The sequence below is a fragment of the Neopelma chrysocephalum genome, unplaced genomic scaffold, assembly GCF_003984885.1.
Source record: "Neopelma chrysocephalum unplaced genomic scaffold, ASM398488v2 Primary Assembly neopelma1_75, whole genome shotgun sequence".
Taxonomy (NCBI): Eukaryota; Metazoa; Chordata; class Aves; order Passeriformes; family Pipridae; genus Neopelma; species Neopelma chrysocephalum.
Genome location: NW_020897736.1, coordinates 12,577,662 through 12,599,701, shown reverse-complemented (window position 1 = coordinate 12,599,701; position 22,040 = coordinate 12,577,662). Strand labels below are relative to the sequence as shown.

Genomic DNA, 22,040 nt, shown 5'->3' with positions numbered 1-22,040 from the left:
TAACATGAGAGAAGAAGGGATGAAGATTAACTCCTCTACCTCATGTGTCAATGTGGCTGTAGACAGCTCAATCTGAACCTAGCCTTGGCCAACATTTTTTGGGAGGAGGCTCTCCCGTGCCTGCAGTGTAGGAGGGCTGCCAGGACCGTTCCTCATCTGCTGTGAGCCCTTGTTTTGTCTCTCCCTGCCCTGTGCCAATCTCTGTACCGTGGCCATATCCAGGTGAGGTGGAAGCAGAAGCACCAAGACACCACGGCTTGGAGTGTCAGTGTGGAGCAATGAGTGTGATTTATGTTGTTTTTATGGCTTGATGACACCTGGAGATGGCAGAGGGAAGTTTAATGGGAACAGGGTGGCATTCACCCCCTCTGATGATGGTGAAAAGGGCCTGGGGCAGCACTAGCCCTGCCGTTGGCACGTGGATGCTGTCTTGCCGGATAGCGGAGACCGCGGGCAGATGGATTAGAGAGAGCCTTCCCTCTTAGGAGCTTGCGGGTGAACATTGTGATTGCACGTATTTATTTTTAAAATTATTATGGCCATTAGCATAGAAATGAGCTGCAGCTCCCTGGCTGCTGGCCAACCCCACCCGGGCTGGCGCAGCTCCTCTCCATGGCAGCTGGAACAATAGTGCCCGGCGGATAACAGAGGTCCTGGCTCTCGCTGAGGAAAGACAAGTGACAAACAGGAGCAAAGCACTCTGCTCCATGAGTTTGTTACAGTCAGTTGGGAGGCATATAAAAACCTCACCTGGGTCAGCAGAGACTTAGCCCCTCCAAGCAATGCCCTGTAAAGCAGTTGAGCTCCTATCCCTCTCCTCTCCTTCCACCCAGTGATTTATTCGCAGGCTGAAAACACCAGCTAATCACTTACGTGGAAGTTTTGTTGCTGTTTTACAAGGGATGCTCCAAAAGTCTTTTGTTTCTGCAACTGTAAATAAACTCGTAAGCCTGTTTTAAAAATAGCATTTTGTAGCTCGGTGCATGAATTTTTAATGCATCTTCTGCAAACCAGCTGGTCTTGGCAAGGGTCACAGTGTTTCCTAGGCATTTAACATAAAACTGTGCTTCAAAGCCACATTATAGGGTCGTTGAAGAGTAATATTTTACTTAACATCCTCATAACTGAATTATTTATAACTTGCCATGTTTTATTCATGATAAATATTAATACTGGTGTCTTTAAGAGTAGAGGTTATTGCTGCAGTTTTACCTATAAGAGGTGATATTATTGAAATAAAGGAACGGCGGTGAATTCTGTAGCCAGCAGAGCGAAGTCTGTGCCGGGGCTGTTCTCATTCACACCTCCCTCTTCTTATCAACCCCGTCAGCCACCGAAAAACCTCGGCACTGAGCATCTGTACATTTGAAAGGAATTTTCCTGCAGGCATTTGAATCCCTGTTTTTTTTTTTCTTTATTAGAGAGCTTTGTGTCATTCTCATTAATTCTTGGATTCATTTTTTGGTGAGGGTTCATATGCTTTGGCTGCAAGATGCTCACCCTGGCCTGGGTCTCCCTGCAGGCTTCCTTGAGCTCTCCTGCTGCAAGCACCCCTGGATCCCCCATTTTTTGAAGCATCCCTTGCTACCTTGGAAGAGGGATCACCTGGTGTGGGAGACCCCCCAGCAGCCTTTGGGCTCCTTCCCACATGGCTGAGTGCTCTGGGACACGATCAGTCTCATTTCAAGGCTAAATTTATGTGAATTGGGTAAATTGCCATTGCACCATTGGGCTCCATCCTTTACCAGAGAGGATAATTGCATTAGCTTTCATCCTGGGAAAGGGAAATACAATTTTCTGTGATCTTTTGCCTTGTGCTGGTGTGTTCCCATCTGGCCAGAGCATCGCGCAGCCACCCCGATCCTGCTCCCATCGGTGCATCCCGACATGGGGCTGGCTGCCCATCCCACCCTCATGGCTACAAACCCATCCCAACCCTATGGCCGTGCGGGACCAGGGCTTTGCCCCGTGTTGCTCCATCAGTTTAACAAATCTGCCATCAGCGGGTGGAGAGCGGTGGTTGCGGGAGCAGCGCAGGTTAATGCAACACATATTTAATGTATGATTGCTAATGGCCATCTCCCATCTGCCTGAGCCCAACTGCAGTTTGCAGATGAATGATTAAGCTGCCCTGACACACAGGCAGCTTGTACCTTAGCAGAGCTACAGTCATTACACTTGATGCATGTAAAAGGGGAACAAGGCTTTCTTGATTGGGAGAGGGGTGTCATCGGGCTGGGGCGGTGAAGCAGGATCTCTCTTGGACTTTATTTTCTAGGATAATGTGAGAGATCTCCCCGTGGATGCAGCACTTTAAATGAATCATGAGCTAAAGAACCACGGGGATGTTTATTAGCTTCGAATATGTTTATTGCGGAGTCAACAGGCAACACCTTCCAATTAATTAATAGTAATAATTATGGTATTATTTATGTAGCTCTAACAGCATGCCAGAGTCTTTCCACATGATGGTTACAGCTGTGGCTGTGCTGGAGCAGGCTGGTCTGTATTTATCCTGCGTGCTGGGGTGTGTCATTTACTGTTGGGTGGTCCCAACCCCAGAAGCCTCGCTTTGCTGAGCTCTTGGCAGCTGCTCTTTCTGTAAGCTGAACCCTGTTGCTCCACATCGAAGGGATGTGGCTGTTCCTTCTGCAGTGCTGGAAGGCAGAGCATGCAATGAACGGGAGCACCTGCAAACAGAGATGGAAATCAAGGGCTGTAGGTTTTACCAGCTGTTGGGCAGCTCTCCTGGTCAAGGTATTTAAACAAAGTGAGTTCAGGAATCAAGCTGTGCACATCAGAAGGATATTTACAATGTATCTAAGACACTGGCAGCTCCATAAAGAATCTATGTCTCTTTTCTGATGTAGGTCCAAAACTTGCTCAAGCTGTTGAGAATGACCTCTGATACATGCCAGTGCAGTGTCGGTGTATCTTGCTGCTCCCATAGACCTCACTGAGGACCATGTGGGTCATGGAGCATGGCCACCTGTTCTGGTTGTGTCAATCAGTTCAATGTGCAGAGGCAGGCAGATATCAAGAACTTGCCACTAGTCTTGTTTGTCCATGCAGAAGGCTAAGCTGCAAACCAGCCTTCTGCTCTTGCATTACAATCCCATTTGCTAGCATTGGGAAATCAGGGTGTTTCGAGGTCATGTGAAGTTGTTGACATCTTCCAGTTGTGGATCTCTCTTCACATGTGAATAATTTTGTCTCTCTTTTTGCCTTCCAGCGATGTCCGACTTCCACATCCACCCTCAGAACGCAGTGGTGGAGGAAGGTGGTGTAGCAAGATTCCAGTGCCAGATCCATGGCTTGCCTGAGCCGGTCATCCTATGGCACAAGAACAGCATGCCAGTCAACACAGACAACGAAAGGTAGGACATGTCCAAGCCATGTGCTGCTGGCCTTTCTCCAGGTGGAAGAAGGTGGCCAGGCTTGCTATTGCTTTCTCAGTTGTGCTCAGAGACAACTAACCTGGGCTGAGGGTCTTGACCAGTGTTTCTGCCGTGGAAGACTCTTTCCATTAATGTTGTGGCTTTTCTGGGCTCCCTCTGACCAAACACCATGCAGAAGTACTGCCATCTCCCAGGAGAGGTAGATAAAGCCCATTAGCTGATTTTGAAGGTCTTGCACTGATCCTCCATGATCAACCCTCCCTCAGGTTTGTTTTCCAGCTTGAAGAACCTGCCCAGCAATCCTCAAAGAGCTGAGTAGCTTTGGCATCCATCATCCCTCTGTGGCTCCATTTTGTGTAACTTATTCTGAGCCAGATCCGTGACTTAGGACCTTCCATGTACTGAACTCTTGCAAGTGCTGAATTACACTGTGGCTATTAGACTTTCCTTCCCAGGTGGACTCCCTTGTGTGTGGCAATTGCAGAGAGCATCCCACGGAACCATGGACTGCCATATCCCAAGCAGTTCTCCTAAAGAGAAACTCCAGCTGCCCCCCTTCCCAGCCTAGACCCGGAGCGGCACGTCGCCGCTTCCTGTGTTTGACAGGCTGCTCCCTTCGCATCGGAAACATCCCTCATCAGGGTTTGATCCTCGGAGCAGCGTGGGACAGGTGGCAGGAAACGCGTGCTCCGTGCCGGCAGCCTCCAGGAATCCCAGCTGGAGCTCAGGAGCCGCACACCCGATGGCAGGAGACAATCGGTCACCGCACACCTCGATTGCGGATTGACGCCCGTGCCTTGGGAATAGGCAAAACCAGGAAGCTGTAAATACTTTCCTGAAAGCCCCTATTCTTAAAAATGTCAGTTCTGCAGCAGAACGTGTTTGGGTTCTTTGGAGGCAGGAGAAAACACGAGGGCTGGAACAATGCCTGACCTTTTCAGCGTGGCAGTGAACTCACAGTAGAAGGACCCAAGAGGCCCAAATCTGCTGTGGAAAACTGCAACTGTCAGGTTTTGTTTTTCCTTGCGTTTTTCATCTGAGTTTTTTTTAGCCCAGCACCGGGTTGATTTGTTAGGCTTGATCTCCTCTGAAGGATTCTTACTCATACAGGTGCTGAGCTGGGGATGTGGTAGAGCAGGGTGACTGATCCGAGGTGGCATCAGCAGAAGGAGGGGTCAGAGAACAAGGCCTGATGCCTTGTGGCATCCTGATGACATGTAGCAGGACAGATGAAGTCCTCCATGCATCATCAATCCTCTGCATTTGATCCCACGGACACCGGTGTGGAGATGGTCAGAGATGTGCCAGGGACTTGAATGTGACTAGGACTTCTTTTCTCTAAGGCTGGGTAACCCCAAGGCTGAGGAGCTCCCAAGACCAAGAAGTCAAGACTTTTCTCCAACCCAGAGAGCTCCAAGCTGATCTCATCCCTGCTACTTCTCTTCCAGGACAGGGACCTTGCCCAAACCCTGGGCCACATGGGCTAGGAGCAGTTTCGCTACATTCGTGTCCTGATTTTGAACAGATTTGGCTTTTTGTAGGAGTAAAGTTACTGGGGAGGTTTTTTATTGTCAGCTCAGTAGATTAATCTCTGACACCAGAGCCTGGGTGATGAGAGTTGCTTCTCTAACTGAATTGGATTTCTGCATTAATCACGCCTGGTGCATTTCTGCGTATAAAGTGTATATAAATTTGTATGCCGAGTCTTGCACTTGGAGGCTTTGAAGGCAGGATAATAGCTTTGGAATTGAATCTTCTAATGCTGTGGGCAGATTGTTAACAAAAACGAGGGCTTCTTGTGGTATAATTCATCCAAAACAATGGGCATTTTAAAGTCCCAGAGAGATTGCAATCAACTTCGGGCCGTGTAAAACTGATTGCTGTCACACCGCCACCGACACGGAGCCGCACGTTTGGAACCCGGCACGGGGAGCAGGTTGTAGGCACTTAACCATATGCTGATATGGAAAAGATATTCTGCATCTTCCAGACGGAAATGGATTATTAACTCATCACGGTGTAATGGCTTACCACCAGCCAATTTAAACACGTGGTTGCCAAGCAACCTGTAATGTATGTGTACATATATGTGTGTGTGCACGCGTGATTTAAATGTACCCGTGTTTTAAAGATATGAAATATTTATTGATGTTTACATTTGCCTGCTCAGTGTTTATTTTAAACACGCCTTTTCATGCCTGTGAGGTTTCAAGGTCATGTGGATTTGAGAGCTGGACCTGGAATAGGGATTGTGGAGCGCAGACTTCTCCTGATGCTTGTCCATGATCACTGTGCTGCAGCTGATGAGTGATAATTCCCACGTCATAACTCCCATGTCAGCTGTGTTCATGTGAAAATGTACTGCCAGAGCTTTTCCGCAGGTTAAATAGGAAGCATTTACTTTGTAGCCTTCCAGCAAAAGTCATCATTTCTCAAGGATGCAGCAGGAGATAAAGAAAGGAAACGTACCCCTCTGTTAAAGAAGAGCAGAGGCTCATGTATCCATAAAAGTACTGATGCAGTGACAGGCGTGGGCTCAGCCTGTGGGGGCCACATCCCTTGGTGTGTTGGCACCTCCGCACTGGGATGTGGGAGCCAGCCTGCCTCACCTGGATGGGTGTGCAGCCTGCTGCCACATCGTGCCCTGCTTTGCAAGCTTTTGTTTCTGCTTTTCTCCTCCCGCAGGTACACGCTGCTTCCCAAGGGGGTTCTCCAGATAACGGGACTGAGAGCAGAAGACAGTGGGATATTTCACTGCGTTGCCACCAATATCGCTAATGTGAAGTTCAGCCGGGAGGCCCGACTCACCGTGTCAGGTTAGTATCAGCTGCACTGTCCTGGCTGCCTCTCTGTCTTCTTTCCACTGCTGTTCTGGACCAGGACCGTTTAGGAGAGCTGCAGGCTGACAGCACTGAGAGGCATTCCTCTGTCCAGTCGTAACACCTCCTGTATTCTGGATTGTTATTAGTTCCTGTCAGATCGGTCCATTTGATAGCAGATAAATCTGTCTCTTTGCCTGTAAATTAGTGCCAGTTTCTGGATAGAGGGAGGACAGTGAGAAAATTGAGTTACAGCAGCTTTACATTAAATAAATTCTCTTGGAAACATAGAAGATTCATCATTTCCTTATGAGACCCGCCCACTCTGGAAGTAATTGCAGCACACAGGGTGATCAATTCTTTATCTAATGAGGGAATTTTAGGCTATTAGCATTGCGTGGACTGATGCAGGCTAACCTTCCTTTGGAAGATGAGAAGGAGAACCCCTGAGCACCCCAGGCTGAGTTTTGACTTGGTTCTTTATCCACATTTGAAGTCAGTGAATGAAAGAGGTTTTCACCTCAGAAAGCTTCAGCTGAAGAAATGCTGGTGCCTTATGGTCTCCTCCCCACAAAAAAGGCCAAAATCACATACTTGCTGTTTGGCTTCTTGCTGCCCAAGGTGGGGTGTGATGATCAAGCAGCCAGGAGTGAATGACACCTTTGTGCCCTGTTAGAAATGCCTTTCATCTGTTCAACGTCCTTGTATGAAAACAGGACAGCTTCCTTCTCCTGGATTGGGGGTTACCTTCAGGGGAGATAAAAGTGCCAAAGAAGTAGTCATTGCAAATTGTGGCTGTGTCCTGCTGGCAGGGTAGGCTCTGAGATGCAGAACTCCAAGTCAGAACCCCCCTAAGATTCTGGGTACCCACTGTGCTCCCCTGTGACAACAGTGGTGATACATCCGTGACTCTCCAGTGGGGGACATTCCAAATTCCCCATGGAAATGGAGATTACATCTTTGGAGATAAGAGGCGAGGGAAGTCTGCACAGAGCTGGTTGGGTGTGTGTTTCTCTTTGAGCTTTTTTTATATGCAGCAAAAGGTCTTTCCCTCGAGCTGCGATCCTCCTGTCCATCAGATACACATAATTGCTGGTACCCAGGCTTGTCAGCCTACAGTCACATCTCACAGCTCCCCATCACCCTCCAAAACGCTGCCTGGCCAGTGGTTCTGGAGCAGAGACTTAACACCTGTACTGAGTGTCAGATGAGCCTCTGCCAGCAGTGAAAAAGCTGCACGTGTGAAATGGGGTGAAGCTGAGGGAAGAGTGATGCTGTGTGTATCAACTCTGGCGGGCAAAGAAAGCAGGTTAACTGGTTCTGAAAGACCTGGGAGCTTTTGGTGCCTGTTACTTATCTGTTTTCTTGATCTATTTGAACAGTAGCCACGTGGAGGGAAAAAAGAACAGTAAATTATCGACGTGGTGAAGTTCTTTGTGTCAGTTTACTGGCCTGAGTTATTATTTCTCGCAGGGCAGAAAGCACTAGTTGTTCTCATCTGACCATCCCTCGTTTCAGATGGATATTTTCCAGGTTTCCTGTCTGTGAAACATTTGTGGTTTTTTCTCTTCCTTAAAGCAGTTGGATGATGGATACAGGCACCATGTATAAGTGTCTGTTGAAGGGTTTGGATCATGCTTCAATGCCTGCATGTCAGCAGAGCTGCTGTAATGGGACATTTGCATGGAAAACCCGTTGCACTGGGTTAAACCTCCATGGAAAAGGTTTGTGCTCTGTGGTGTTTGCTAAGAGCACACAAATATCTGTTAGGCAGGGCAGCAGGTATGTGTTAGCATGTGAACCCCAGGCTTTGGCACAGCAACAGAGGCTGTGGTGAACCACAGAGGTGGCACAGAGACGTCGTTTCACTGGTGTGGGTGTTGTGTCGGTAAATACTGAGCTAATGTAAGGGCTGCTGTGCACATGGAGTTTGGCATGGTGGGGTAACCAGTATTCTTGCAAATGTTTGTGTCACCTCCCACTTGGGTTACGGGGTGAAGGGAATGGTTCTCTCTGCTCTTCATCACGGCAGGAGGGCTCCCTCTTTTCCTAACAGGGCAGCGACTTCAGCCATTGCTTCGCCCAGAGAGAAGCACTAAGTCTGCCTGCCTGGGGTTTCCAGCCAAGCCCTGACTGGGGAGAGACGAGGGAGAGGATGAAGATGGGCTCTGGAAGGCTGTGTGCCCTGCAGGGCACTGCCACACCCTGGCTGGAGAGGAAGAGGAGGGTGGCTGCCTGCGGGGGAGGAAGGAGCCTGCTCGCAGTGCTTTCCCTCCTCTCCCTGGTTGCAGGGCTGCCGGCAGCGAGCAGCACAGGGATGTCTTCCAGTTCCTGCTGATTGATTATTTTCAAGTGCCTGCTTAGCAGAGCTGCTCCCGAGGGGCTGCCTGCCTCTCTGTGCTGACACCTTCCCAGTGTGAGCTGCATCTCTCTCTGCTGCTGTCCTTTTGATCAAGATCTGGCAGGCGATGCTCCCGTCCCTGCTGGAGTGCCTGTCACTGCTGGCGGTGCTGAGGACCTCCCAGTCCTCACCTTGATTGCTGCTGGTGGAGTCCCTGGGGACCATGGGCATCATTAGAGCCTTTTTCCTTTTCAGAATAAATCCCCCCTGTGCTGCCCTGACCCCTGTTGTGCTCCAGCAGCACTTCCTTGCCACGAGTCCCTCGTTTTGTCACTCCTTCCTCCCCAACCCTGCATCAAAGGGCTGTTCTGGTTGTAGAAGGAAACCTCCTCCTTGATGGTGGTGCATGGTCAACCCCTTTGCGTGGTGCTGATGTCTGACTGCGGCATCCCTGCTGGATCACTGTCCCATCTGCCCCTGGAGCTGGCACTGTCATGGGCATTGGGCTCAGCAGCAAAGCTACGGAATCATTCCATGGCCTTTGCAGGAGAAGGTGAGCAGCAGTGCCACTTCCAGAGCTGGGCAGGGTTTACCCAGACTCAGGGAGCTGAGCCCACACCCCAAAACCTGAATGTCTGCTTAGGACTCAGAGTATAAATCAGAGTGAGATTATTAAAATACTTTATTGTCAGAATAGTGTGTTTTATAAATTCTGCTTTGATCTCAGCTCCCGTTTGCTGATATTCTTGGGTGACCTTGGACAATTCATTTCATTTCTCTGTGTTTTGAAATATTGAAATCGCTATATAATACACTGATAATACCGTATTATTCTAAGCATGAACATTTAGTATTGTGATTTAGAACAATAAATCTACATGGGTTTTAAAGGCACTCTGAGGTACTGAGGGGAAGGTATTGTTTTTCGGATCTCTTGGGTTAACCAGCCGGTCATATGAATTTATTGTGCATTCTGGTTCTCATCAAAAAATCTGCATTTTATGGCTTGCAGTGAAATGCATTTAGAGAGAAAGTCAGCTCTTAAGTCACACTGACACGGTGATTTTTCTTGGATTTTGCCCATTTACACACAAGCTCGGAGTCACTTTATCGCTCCCTGTTTAGCTCCTGTAGGAACAATTAACAGACGAGGTGCTCTGATCCATGTTTGCCCTTGGACCGCTGTGAAATCCCCCTGCAACGCCCTGACTCCAGCCCCTGAGCTGCTGAGAAATGATAACACTCGAAAGTGCAGGAAGAAAAGAATGTTTTTCTTGGAGAAAAGCCCCTGCAGATATTTTTTGGTGGATCACTTCTCTTTAACAAGCTTTTTGGACATTGGAAAGTCCACGGAGAGGAGTCGGTGTGGGATGATTCCTACGACAGAGCCCAGCCAGGGGCTGTGCTCCCCAGCCCTCCCTGTGCCCCTCTCCTGCTCGGGGGCACACGACCAGCACAAGTATTTCTCTCCACAGGTGTACAGAGCTTTCTTGCCAGCAGCAGCTGTCAGATTGATGGAATTCCTTAAACACTGCTTGACCTCAGCATTTCTGGAGTGTAACCCAGCTCTCATCGGAGATGGGGAGAAAGACTAATGCAGAGGTTTTCAGTGTTCCTGTTTGCTGAGGGAGAACTGAGAATATCCATTGGTTTTCCTGCTCTCGTGCTCCCAACAAATGGGAGTAAAGGCTGCAGAGACATTTGGCCCAGGGATAAGGCACTTTTTAAGGACTCAGAAGATTTGAGTTCAGCTGTGGTATTCCTGACACAGGATGGTGGTTTCGTCCCATACTCTTGTCCTGTCTAGTGAAAAGTCCTGTGCCTGGATTTTATTTTATTATAAATCTGTGCATCATCTTGTGTGATGGCTTTCATTCTTAGTTGCTGCCACTTGGTGCTACTGTAGTGCAAATAAATGATTAGTGATTGTGTTGTGAGCAGTGAATGTGTCACAATTAGAGGAATGGGATGCATCCTCTCCCTGCAGGAAAATGGCAGGGAAATGACAACCCCATGGGCTGCAGTCATCAGAGGAGCATCACCTCTCAAAAAGATCCTCAGCAGGAATCAGGGACTGGCACCTCCATCACTCTGTGTCCCAGGACAGGGTTTTTGGAGCAAATGACACCCAGCAGCAAGAGAGGCTGCTCACAGAGACAGATTTAGGCATTGTGGACTGCGTGGATTACTTTATGGCTTGAAATGCTGAAAGATAAAGGAATTCCTTCATTTATTTGCATTCCCGCTGTCCTGTATCTTGTGTCCTCCCTATATACCATGGTTTTCCTGCACATCTGCTCTCTGCAGTTCACAGTGCAGGTCCTTTACTCTGTTGATACCCCTGTGTTAACAGGGCTGTTTGTGGCTGGTCAGTTGGCTTACGGGTTTTCCCCAGGAATATCAATGCACACTTAAAACACGTTCAGTGTGACTGTCATGCAAACATCGTGCTCCTTTTGTTTCAGGTGCAGCTCAAATTTATTGAGGATTACACCAGCCACATCATTTAGAGTCCTAGAGTGGTTTGGGTTGGAGGGACCTTAAAGATGATCTTGTTCCAACCCCCTGTCGTGGACAGGGATACCTTCCACTATCCCAGGTTGCTCCAACCCCTGTCCAACCTGGCCTTGGACACATCCAGGAGTGGGGCAGCCACAGCTTCTCTGGGCAACTTGTGCCAGTGCCTCACCACCTTCACAGTAAAGAATTTCTTATGTATATCTAACCTAAATTTCCCCTCTTTCAGTTTGATCTCATTACTCCTTGTCCTTTCACTGCACTTCCTGATGGAAGAGGATATGTGCTTAGAAGAGATGTACTTAAAGGATGCGTGAAGTCCTCGATGTTTCCTTTAAACAAGAGATAATCAGATGCCTTTTAACAATGATTCTGTCCTTGCAGGCTCCCACTCCACCGTTTACAAGGACCCCATGATTCTCGTGGGGCCGGAGAACCTCACGCTGACAGTGCACCAGACGGCGGTGCTGGAGTGCATTGCCACGGGGAACCCCCGGCCCATCGTCTCCTGGAGCCGCCTCGGTAAGCCCTGGGGTCACTGGGATTTCCTCCTGCTCCTCCTCCCCATAGCCATCATGTGGGAAATAGGTAGATGCCGCTGACTATTTTATACAACAAGCGATTCACCCTCTCCCTTCCCGCTAAAGCTAATTGTAGGCTTGAAGTGCTTTTTATCCTCATGTCTACACTGGTTTTTCTCTCTGCCAAGATCCTGTTTTCAGCTGTTAGAGAAGTGGGTTGGTTAAACCTGTAAATGTTTCTTGAAAGGTGATAATTTTATCTTTTCTCAAGTGACAGCATCTTCTGCTGCTGCATCAAAAACATCACCACTGTTGGCCTAGAGAAGCAAAATCATACACAAACACACATTTCACGTAAAAAGAGACTTGAAAGAAACTTGCTACCTGTTCAGGGAGTTTTCAAACCATTTTGAGGGAAAGAGAGCGTTTAAAGTAATGCGTCTGAAGCTCTGAAAAAACAAATGCTTGCTGCTGGGGTTCGTGATATGTTTTTAAATCAGCATGGAAACCAGAGGTAGTGTCAGATGGCATCATACAAGCGATGAAGAGCAAAGGACTGTGTTACTCCAAGGGTTGGTTTAGGTTCTAACTTTGTGATAATAGCTTGGAAACTATTTTGCTCAGAGCAACACTTCCATTGCCCTACAGAAACCTGTGCTGAGCAAAGAGCTGATGGATTTTGTGTTATCTTCCAGAGCTTGTAACTCTGCCTGTGTGCGCGGTATTGGGTTGGGTTCACTTAGTGTTTCCCAAGCCCTTGTGGTCCACAAGTGATGTTGTTTTTGGGATGCTCATCTCTTCATGTTCCCCAAGGTGGCTGTGAAGCACGAACAGGGGTAATTCTGTCTCATGCTGCTGTGCTGGATGTGGGACTTCACCTGGATGTGGGACTTCACCTCCGTGGCTCTCCAAGGGCCAGAGTCCAGCTCATGGGCAGGGTGACTTCCCACTCCAGAGCTGTCTGACAGGGAATGAGGACACGTATCCAGCATCAATTGCATGATTCTTCTGTGTTTGCCCTCTTGCTTGCATCCTCTGGTGGCATGTAAAATCAGCCTGTCTCTGCCACTAGCTGCTTTTTTTGCCTCTGGAGCCATAACTATCAGATTGATGCTGTTTTAAAGATTCCCCAGACACGCAGTATCACTGGTTTGGTTCTCTTGGACACAAGGCAGCTCTATGTTAGCGCTCAACTATAATAAACTACTTTATAATTGCCTTAATTATAAGTGCTTATTACCTTCTTCAAAACACTTGTCTCCATAGAGCAGTGCAATAATGAAGATGTAATAGCACCGTGCGATGTTTGTCTGGATGGTCTGAGCTCAGCATTGCCTTCCACCAAAAATAAATACCCACTCCACGCAGCACTGGGGCAGAATGAGAGCTACTGAATGGGAAACAGATCCTGTTATTTTCCCTCCCCTTCAGCAGGAATGGTTCCTGTCCAAAGCATCACGAGGTCTTGTTTATATGACACAGATCTCGACAGTGATGTGGCACATGTACAGGCTCTCTGATGACTCGGTGGGTTTGTCATCTCTTTGTAGCCATTTCGGAAGCGCTTTCATGTCTCTGTGTCTGTGTGATCAGGAGGAAGGAGAGGAGTTTGTTCTGGACAGGGAGATCCTAAGAGTATCTGTCATCTCTGGCTTCCTCCCGTGGGGAGGTCTTCCTGAAGTTCCTTCTACAGAGCTGGTTTAGCTTAGATAACCAGTTAATTTCACAGAATCGTTAGGGTTGGAAGGGATCTCTGGAGATCACCTAGTCCAAGCCCCCTGCCAAGGCAGGAATTTACTCAGCTTAGGAAAAAACCCACTTTTAATCCATTCCCAGGAATAAAAAAATCCATGGCCACGAAGTCTTAGAGAGATGCAGCTGATTTAGCAATAGACCTGACTTAATTTAAACAAAAAAAGTCAATTCTATGTGAACACCTTTTTTGCCTGGTCGAAGTAAAGAAGAGCTGTGGCGTTGCCATTGTGCTGGGCTTTGCACAGGGCACGCTGCTGTTTTGGAGTCTCTCTCTGATCTCCTTTGCTCACAGTTTTGACATTGTGGCATTTCTGTCAAAAAGGAGCAAAAGAACAATTTTGCTTTCACAGCTTTCTGGTGCAGGGGAAAGCAAGCCATAAACACCATTTGCACTTTTTGCTTTGGCTTTGCTAAAGCCTGGCTGGTTTTCAGTGGGAAAGGCAGCTATATTTTGCTTGAAGGGAATCATTCAAATTCTGGGCCAGTTTTTGAGTGTCACACAATAAATTTTGAATTTAATTTCCTTGGGAATATGTTGTAGCCCCCTGACCACAAACAGAATTCCTGTGTCTTGCCGTGCATGAATGTCAACATTCATTAGAGAGCAGGCTCTGAGAGAGATGTAAAATCATTAAGGGTTTGTTCAGGGAAGATAGGGCTTTTCCTTTCAGAGCTACGCACTTCAGGCTTGGACCTGTATGTGTGCACAAATGAATATCCTGGGCACTTACTGCAAAGCCTTTTGAATGAACGACGATTTTAATGTATCCTTACCCTTTAACTGACAGGCCACTGAGCTGGCCTCCATAAAAGGTACCAAGGCAGAATAATAAACTATTTAGAGAGATATAGAAAAGTGAGGCGAGAAAGAAAGGACAGTGATTATCTGATAGCGTTATACAGAAGTTGTCAGAAAGGGCCGCACAATGGGAAGGAAATTACTAAAGAGGGAGCCATTCAAGAAGTAAACTATACAACAATTGTAGGAGCCAATTAATTGGTAACTTATTGGACACAGAAGCTTGCAATAGATTGCTGACTGGTTGACAGGAGCACCGTTCCTGTAAGTGTTTAGAAATAATAGAGTAAATTTCACCACTTCACACACTGAATAGTCAACTGTTGCAATGTACTCTAAATATGCTAATCCACAGTGCCCAGTGTCCGCCCGAGCAGGAGACCCATGTGTCTAAAAAGTGGAAGGCTACTATGACACAATACAAAGAATTCACAAAAGACCTAAATGATCAACATTAGAAAGTTGTTACTTTCTTTCTACTTGCTACTTATCAAAGAAAGGCGTTCGTGTTGTTGCATATTCATATCGCCTGGCACGTTTTAAGGGGGCTCCGTAATTGGTGCCGGTGTGCCAATCACCCAGCTAGCAGGCAGAGAATGGGCTCCAGAAAGCATCACATACACCTTGGAAAAATAAATAATGCGACTCCCAAACCGCAGACATCTTTCTTCCAGACTCCATCCCACCAGGGAACATGGGAGTACCTAAAGCAGGCCTAAAGGAAGGCCTGGAGAGGGAGATTTTGCAAGGGTGTGTGGTGATAGGACAAGGGAGGATGGCTTTAAGCTGAAAGAGGGTAGATTTATTTTGGATGTCGGGAAGAAATTCTTCCCTGTGAGGGCGGTGAGGCCCTGGCACAGGTCGCCCAGAGCAACTGTGGCTGCCCCATCCCTGGAAGTGTTCAAGGCCAGGTTGGATAGGGCTCTGAGCAACCTGGGATAGTGGAAGGTGTCTCTGCCCATGGCAGAGGGGTTGGAACTGGATGGTCTTTAAGGTCCCTTCCAACCCAAACCATTTTATGATTCTGTGAAGTCTCTACTAGGCTGTAGTTGGAGCATCTTTTGCGAACATCTCCCATTTGGAGAATAGTCTCCTTTATTAGGGTCTGTCTGCTCTTCCCAACAGCTGAACTTCCCCCTTCTGTCCTCATCAACTGAACATCAACAGAGAGAATCTGTGTGACATTTCCACACAGACTGGTTTGTTTTCAGCCCTCACATTTTCTGCTTTTGACTTCATAAAAAGAAGTAGAAGGTCATGTTAAATGAGCAGTGGTTTCAAGCCTGCATGGGTCTCGAGAGCTTTGGGAACTGAGCGAGTGTTAGCTTTTGCAGTCTTTCAGCTCTCCTCCATGGAGACTTGACTTGGTGATGGCAAGTGATGCTGGGGTTCACAGGGTTGGGATTGGTTGATCCAAGCCACTCTTCAGGTCTCTGTGGAAAGAAAACAGGGTTAAAATAAATAACAACCTTTGCAAAGCAGGTGTGAGACGTAAGTCCCTCAGCACAGCAGTTCTGCAAAGTGCTGAGCTTTCAGGATGCAAGGAATTTCTTGGGTAAACACTCTGTATTATTTATATGTGTTGTCAATGTTGCTAAGTTGGACTAGATATTAGCTGAAGACCTTCTAACTGACTGCAGGACAGCTCAGGCTGAGTGAGGCACAGTAGAGTGAGAAGAATGGAGTAGGCTGGGAAAGTAGAAGTATTTCTTTAAAAGCCCTTTTCAGTGCTGTTTGGAAGGGAGGAGTTGAGTGAGAGGTGTCTGGGATCATCTGGCAGTGATCTTTGCTGGCTGTTAGAGGTGGTCACACTCTCTGACCCAAATGGCAGATGCCTGAGGTTTCTGAGCTTGGAGAGCTTTGTCCTCCAGGGAAATGAAAGATTCTTGGTTTACAGGAGATGTTTCTTCAGACCACCACACCTCTAGTTAATAGTTGGAGCTAGAGAGAGAACTGAGGATGTACTGATGTACTGGTATTTGGACTGTGGGGAGTACCTGCTGCAGGCTGGGTCTTTGCATGCTTAATTTATGGAGCACGTTATAAATAATACAGTAAAACTACTGACATTCAAGTCACATTTCTGTGGTATTTGTCAAGGCAATGAAGTGATGAAGGATCCAGGTATGGCCACTTTGCATCTTTCACTGATGTCATCCCTCCCTCAAGAGAGAGATTTGATTTTTATGCCTATTGTAAATACAGACTTCTAAAAGGTCTAATTTAAAAGATGAAATCAAGTTCAATTTGAATTTAATTCAGACCTCTCTACACTTCAGTTCAAGTGCTGTTTGGAAGGAATGGTTCCTTGTTACTGCTCATTAAATGTGGGACAGGTCATGTTTTACTGTCCTATTAATGACTGGGCCATTTACTGCAGCAGTGGCTTGGCCAGCTATGTGATCATGTAATCACTTAATGGCATTGTTTTTCTCTCTCTCTAAAAGACCTGGGCTTTTTTCTTTGCAATGCAAATAATGAAGGGGTCTGGCATTGCCTTCCTAATGAAGCAAGGAAACCTTTAAGTTTCAGAATTTCCTGAAAAACAATATTTAAAGAGCATGGCATGAGATAGGTTTGGGAAGTGCTTTGTAGCTCTCTGTCCATGCTTTGATGGTATTTCCTAATGTGATATTGCTGTTAATCCAAAATGAGATCCCTTGCTTTCGTGGTTGTATTAGGTTTGCATGGCAAGGTTTTGGTAGTGTGAAAGTTAGAGGGGTGGCTTCTGTGAGAAGGTGCTGGAAGCTTCCCCCATATCCAACGGAGCCAATGTCGACTGGCTCCAAGATGGATCTTCAGTGATAGGGATAGTGCCTCTGGGAGAACAGATTTAAGAAGGGGAAAAAACCCAAAAAATGTGCATTTGCAGCTGGAGAGAGGAGTGAGAATATATGAGAGGAACAGCCTTGCAGACCCCAAGCTCAGTGAGGAAGGAGGGGCAGGAGGTGCTCCTGGCGCTGGGGCAGATTCCTGTGCAGCCCATGGTGAGGCAGCTGTGCCCCTGCAGCCCATGGAGTTCCACAGGGGAGCAGAGATCCACCTGCAGCCCATGGAGGGCCCCAGATTGGAGCAGGTGGATGCCCAAAGGAGTCTGTGACCCCATGGGAAGCCCACACTGGAGCAGGGTCCTGGCAGGGCCTGTGGAGAGAGGAGCACACATTGGCCGAGGCTTGCGAGGTGATGACCTGTGCTGCCCTCACTGATGCTGCAGGGACATGACTCTCTGTCCCATCACCTGCTTTTCTATGAGGACCCAAGCACTGGCTGGGCAGCAGGTTGCAAAGTAGCATTTCTTGGTTGATGATTGGTTTGTCCCTCTCCTTGAGCACTGCTTTGGCTTCATCTTTTCCCAATCCATTCCAGAACCTGTTGGTTATGAATGGCCCAAATCCTCATAATATTCTTCATTATGCAAAGCGTGATATTACATCTAAAGCATGTGATTGCAGGATAACTTTTAACTAGCCCTGCATGCTGTCTGTGTTGGAGCATGAAGCTCATGGCAAGATTATGGCACATTCCAACAGAGCTTCCAGGAGGAATTTTTCAGATTAATTTTTCCTTCTACTAACCACACCTTTGAAGCACAAGACACAGATTTTTCTGCTGTAGCAGAGCACACAAGTGTGGAGGGCTCTTGGGATGGTCGGGTGGGGACATCACCAGGGCTGGTTCTTGCTTCTCACATTTCTGTAGGTTCTCCATGAGCAAACTTGAGAGAAGAACTGAATTCCCATTTCCCATCTGATGAAAGTGTGCTCCCTTAAGCTGCTCCTCCAGTAAAATTCCTCCCCTGCCCTCTGCTCAGACACCCTGACACGTGCTAGGCCTGATTTAGAGCTGCCTTTGTCAGACAGTGCCTTAAAACACAAATCAATGAAACAATAAAAAGCAATAGCCTGATACTAATGAAACACGTTGTAATTAGAGCTGGCTGGGAATTTTCCAGAGAAAACAAGCTTTGTTGGAAAAAAAAGTGAGTTCCCTGATACTGAACTATGTCACATGCCTCAGATCCATCATTCAGGATGGAGGCAGCCCTTTCCAATTTCCCTTCCAAGCCAAAGCATCTGAGGAGATGTAACCACCAGCTCAGAGTTTGGCTCCTTGGCCCTGAGCTACTGTGTGTTCAAGAGCTGAGGAGTTGAAAATCTGGTCTTCGTGTATTTTTCAAAGCCACAAAAAATCCATCAAGGCTTAGCAGGCAAAAAAGTGTCACTTCTGGGTCGGGAAGTCACCAGGTCATAAATTGCTGGTGACTGGGAGAGTGCATCAGGGAAGCACTGCTGCAGGCTCACTAGACTTCTTCTTCCCGGAGCCTTTCCATTGGAAACAGGCTGTTGAGCTGGTTGGATCCTTGTTGGTCTAATATAAGAACCCAGGCAATAGCTTGCAGAAGCTGAGATGATTTACCTTGGTTTAGCCTCTTTATTGAACTGTGTCTTGCTGAATCCCACTGACCTTACTTGGCAAATCCCAGTAACAGAACATGGCACCACTCCGTAAGTGCCTATACTGGACCTCACTGAGGGCTGTGTCCCGGGGAACCTCGCACAGAGGTCCAGCATGTGACTCTTGTCCTTCTCCCCTCCTTTCAGATGGTCGCCCAATTGGTGTGGAGGGGATCCAGGTGCTGGGGACAGGAAACCTCATGATCTCAGACCTCACCGTGCAGCACTCTGGAATCTACGTGTGCGCCGCCAACAAACCCGGCACCCGTGTGCGCAGGACGGCCCAGGGCAGCCTCGTGGTACAAGGTGAGCAAACTCTCCACACGGCCCCTGGGCACTGTCATGGTGTGGGTTGGACAGCTGCTGACTGCAGAGATATCCAGTAGTAGGTACCACTCATGGAGTATTGCTCTCCAACTGAAACAGCACCAATAAGTCTAAAACCATTTCCAAAAAGTCTGCAGGACTGGTTTCTTCAGCAGTAGATAGTGTCTGAGCCTGCTGCTGTGACCTGAGTGAAGCACCCTTTGGGGCCATGCCCATGGGATGCAGGTTTCTCCTCTACCCGAAGCAACTGTCCTGAAATGCTATTTGCAAAGGGCAGTTCAGCCCAGAGTAGAGATCAGCACTGAAGAAACCACACAAATCCCCTCCACAAGCTCCGTGCAACCAGTCTCCATGGTGAGGGGAACCAGGCAAGTATTTGAGAAGGCAAACCCAGCTGGCAGCGTGCTCTGAATGGCAGCAATCCGCCCCTGATTACAGACACTCACCTCCTCTTCAAGCTCGTCCACTTAAAGCATCTCGTGCTCTCATCAGTTCACTCATTAACTATTGACTGATGATATCCTGAATCTAAAATTACACACCTCCTGCCGGAGCTGCTAATTGAACCTTTCATGCTGGTGATGGGCAAAGTGCCCTGCTCCAACCCTGATGCTCACCTGACAGATCCCAGGAGCTGGTGGTGATCCAGCCAACCAGGGAGGAGCAATGTAGAAAGGGTGCTTGTACAGGGCTGCTCATGCCCCCTGAGCCCCAGGTGCTGATCAGACATGAGAGGAGGTGAAAACTCTGGATTTCTGGGTGAGCAGTGCAACCAGAGGACCTCCCAGCTGGCACAACTATGACTCTTCTTATTAATAAACACCAACCCAGGCATGAAGAGCAAGTTTGCTGTAGATAAAACCCTTTGGAGCTGCTACAGGACAGCTCTGCACATGGGACATGTAGCAGAGGCTTCCTAAACCCAAATGCCAAGCTGATGTCCAGGAGGAAGGGAGGCAGAGACAAAAGAAGGTACTTGGAAAATCTATGAAATTTTAAAAATACAGCTATTGAATACTGTTGACTGCTCCTGTTAGCAACTGGATAAGAGGGTGAAAGGTAGCACAACTTCTCATTGCTACACATCAGTAGCTTTTTGGAGAGTTGAACATCACTTCCTGGTGCTGGCATTCAGCTGGGGTAGAATTACTATGTATTTTTGTCCAGGGAACCAAGATGAGAATTTGTCCCTAAAATGTTGATCACAGGCTGTTGGAGCCCAGCCTTGCTGTGGGGGAGGGATGCTCTTGCGTTCAGCATCAGCAGAGAAGTTGACAGTGGTGTGGAGGAGTGTGGCCAATGTGTCCTTGGTGTAGCCCTTAGACATGAGATGCAGTGCCCAGGACCCCAACCTGTGTTGCCCATCCTTAAAATGCTTCATGTTTTCTGGGGGACTGTTGTTGCCCAGGCAGGGTAATGGCAGACCCTGGCCTGGCAGCTGAGCTCATCCCAGGTTTGCTCACCCTCCCTCTGGAAGCAGCTTTTCCTTCCTCTGCATCTCATTTTGCCTGAATTTTCCAGCTGAGAGGTACAAATGATTGCTGTTCAGGTTTGTCTGGGAAGAAAACAGCGATAATGACTGACATGGGAGACTGTGGGTTTTATCTTTGTCAAGATGTCAGCGATGCAAATTACATCCGTAAAGAGAAGAAAAGCAAAGAGCTGGCTATCAAAAGCCTGGTTGGAGAGGAAGTTAGCACAGGGTTAGGACAATACAGCGTCCTCAAAGCACGCCAGGCCAGGTACTTGCTGCCTTTATTCAGGGGCCCTTGAAGTGCCCGGAGGCACAAATTAACTTGCCCCATGCCTTTTGAAGGAGGCACGTTTTATAGGTGGGAAACACGGGGAGAAAGGGTGATGTTTCCTGTTGTAAGGCAAGAAGCTGGCAGGAAGCTGGGGCTGAGACCACGTCCTCCCTCCTGCTGCCAGCGGTGGTCCTTGTCCCATCACAGCAGCTGCATGAGCAGAGGTGTCCCAGCGCAGGGCTCTGCTCTTCCTCCTGCAGTAATGTCCTTTCCCAGTGCAGGCTTTCCTTCAGATCATCTAACGCCATCTTATTATCTTCCTGGGAATTCCTCCTCCCTCCAGAGGAGAAGGCGTCAATCCCCCCGCTCCCTCCCTCCCCGCCCTCCCCTGGCCATTTAGGCTCCTTTGATCTCTTTTGTAAGGTTCTCACACAAGAAAGTTTCCATTTTCCCTTCAGATCCCGGCGCAGCCATTTGAATATTGCTTTGTGCCGAGCTGCCAGTGAAAGTCTCACGGGGGGAGTTGTGGAAGGGCCGAATGCAGCGCTGGCTGAAGCGGAGGGTGTGTGTGCATGTGGGGCGAGGGAAGAGCAGGCTTCGGTGGAAAGGGAAAAAAATATATCAAAGCGCTTTCCCTCTGCCTCCTGTGCAATCCTTTGTGCTTTATTATGTGTTTGGTGTCATAACAAACTGATGGGCTGTGAATGGCCAGATGGTCACCAGTGTTCTCCACTCCACGCTTCATTTCCTCCTGAAAGCTATGCAGAAAAATGAGATCCCATCTCATAAATGAGGGCCTATCTTAAGGACATGGGTTTGAAGGCTCTGCTGACAATGACTGCCTTGTTTGCCTTGCTTTCTGCTGGCAGGACCGGGCAGCGCTCCTTGGTCCAGCAGATCTGGCCACCGCTGCACTTCCTGATGTTTCTTCCATCGTTCTTGCTCGCTGGCATCACGAGGCGTGGCTGTGGGGTGGAATTCAGAAGCAGATGCATTGCAGTTGCTGTGGCTTAGGCTTGGCTCTGTGGTACTTGGTTTGTCCTTTGAGTTTAGCCCTAAATTTGCACTGCAAACCAGTTTCAGTATGTGCTGCTTGAGTCAGTGTCCCTCATGGACAGTTCCCCCAGTTCCCTTCCTGTCCACATTTTCTTTCTCAAGAAGAGCCACCATGCAGGGACAGGTGGGTGCTCAAATCTTGTCTATCAGGATGCTGGAGTGAGCTGGGGTGTCTGAGCCCTCTGGAGCACTCTCCCAGGACTACACTAGTAGGGGATGTGGGAACATATCCCACTGCTGTGGAGCTCCAACATGCACCTTGCTGGGACAAGAATGTCATGAGGGCTGAAGGACAGCCTCCACGACAG

General features: G+C 48.1%; 1 protein-coding gene across 1 annotated transcript in view; it reads left to right on the top strand.

The window, feature by feature from the left end:
• Positions 1 to 22,040, top strand: part of IGDCC3 (immunoglobulin superfamily DCC subclass member 3) — a 97,170-nt gene that overhangs the window by 53,983 nt on the left and 21,147 nt on the right. Inside the window, exons 3-6 of the mRNA XM_027688475.1 lie at positions 3,233 to 3,377; positions 6,084 to 6,214; positions 11,460 to 11,597; positions 18,752 to 18,910. Of these exons, the coding sequence (XP_027544276.1) occupies positions 3,233 to 3,377; positions 6,084 to 6,214; positions 11,460 to 11,597; positions 18,752 to 18,910 (573 nt within the window). The remainder of the gene's footprint in view (positions 1 to 3,232; positions 3,378 to 6,083; positions 6,215 to 11,459; positions 11,598 to 18,751; positions 18,911 to 22,040) is intronic.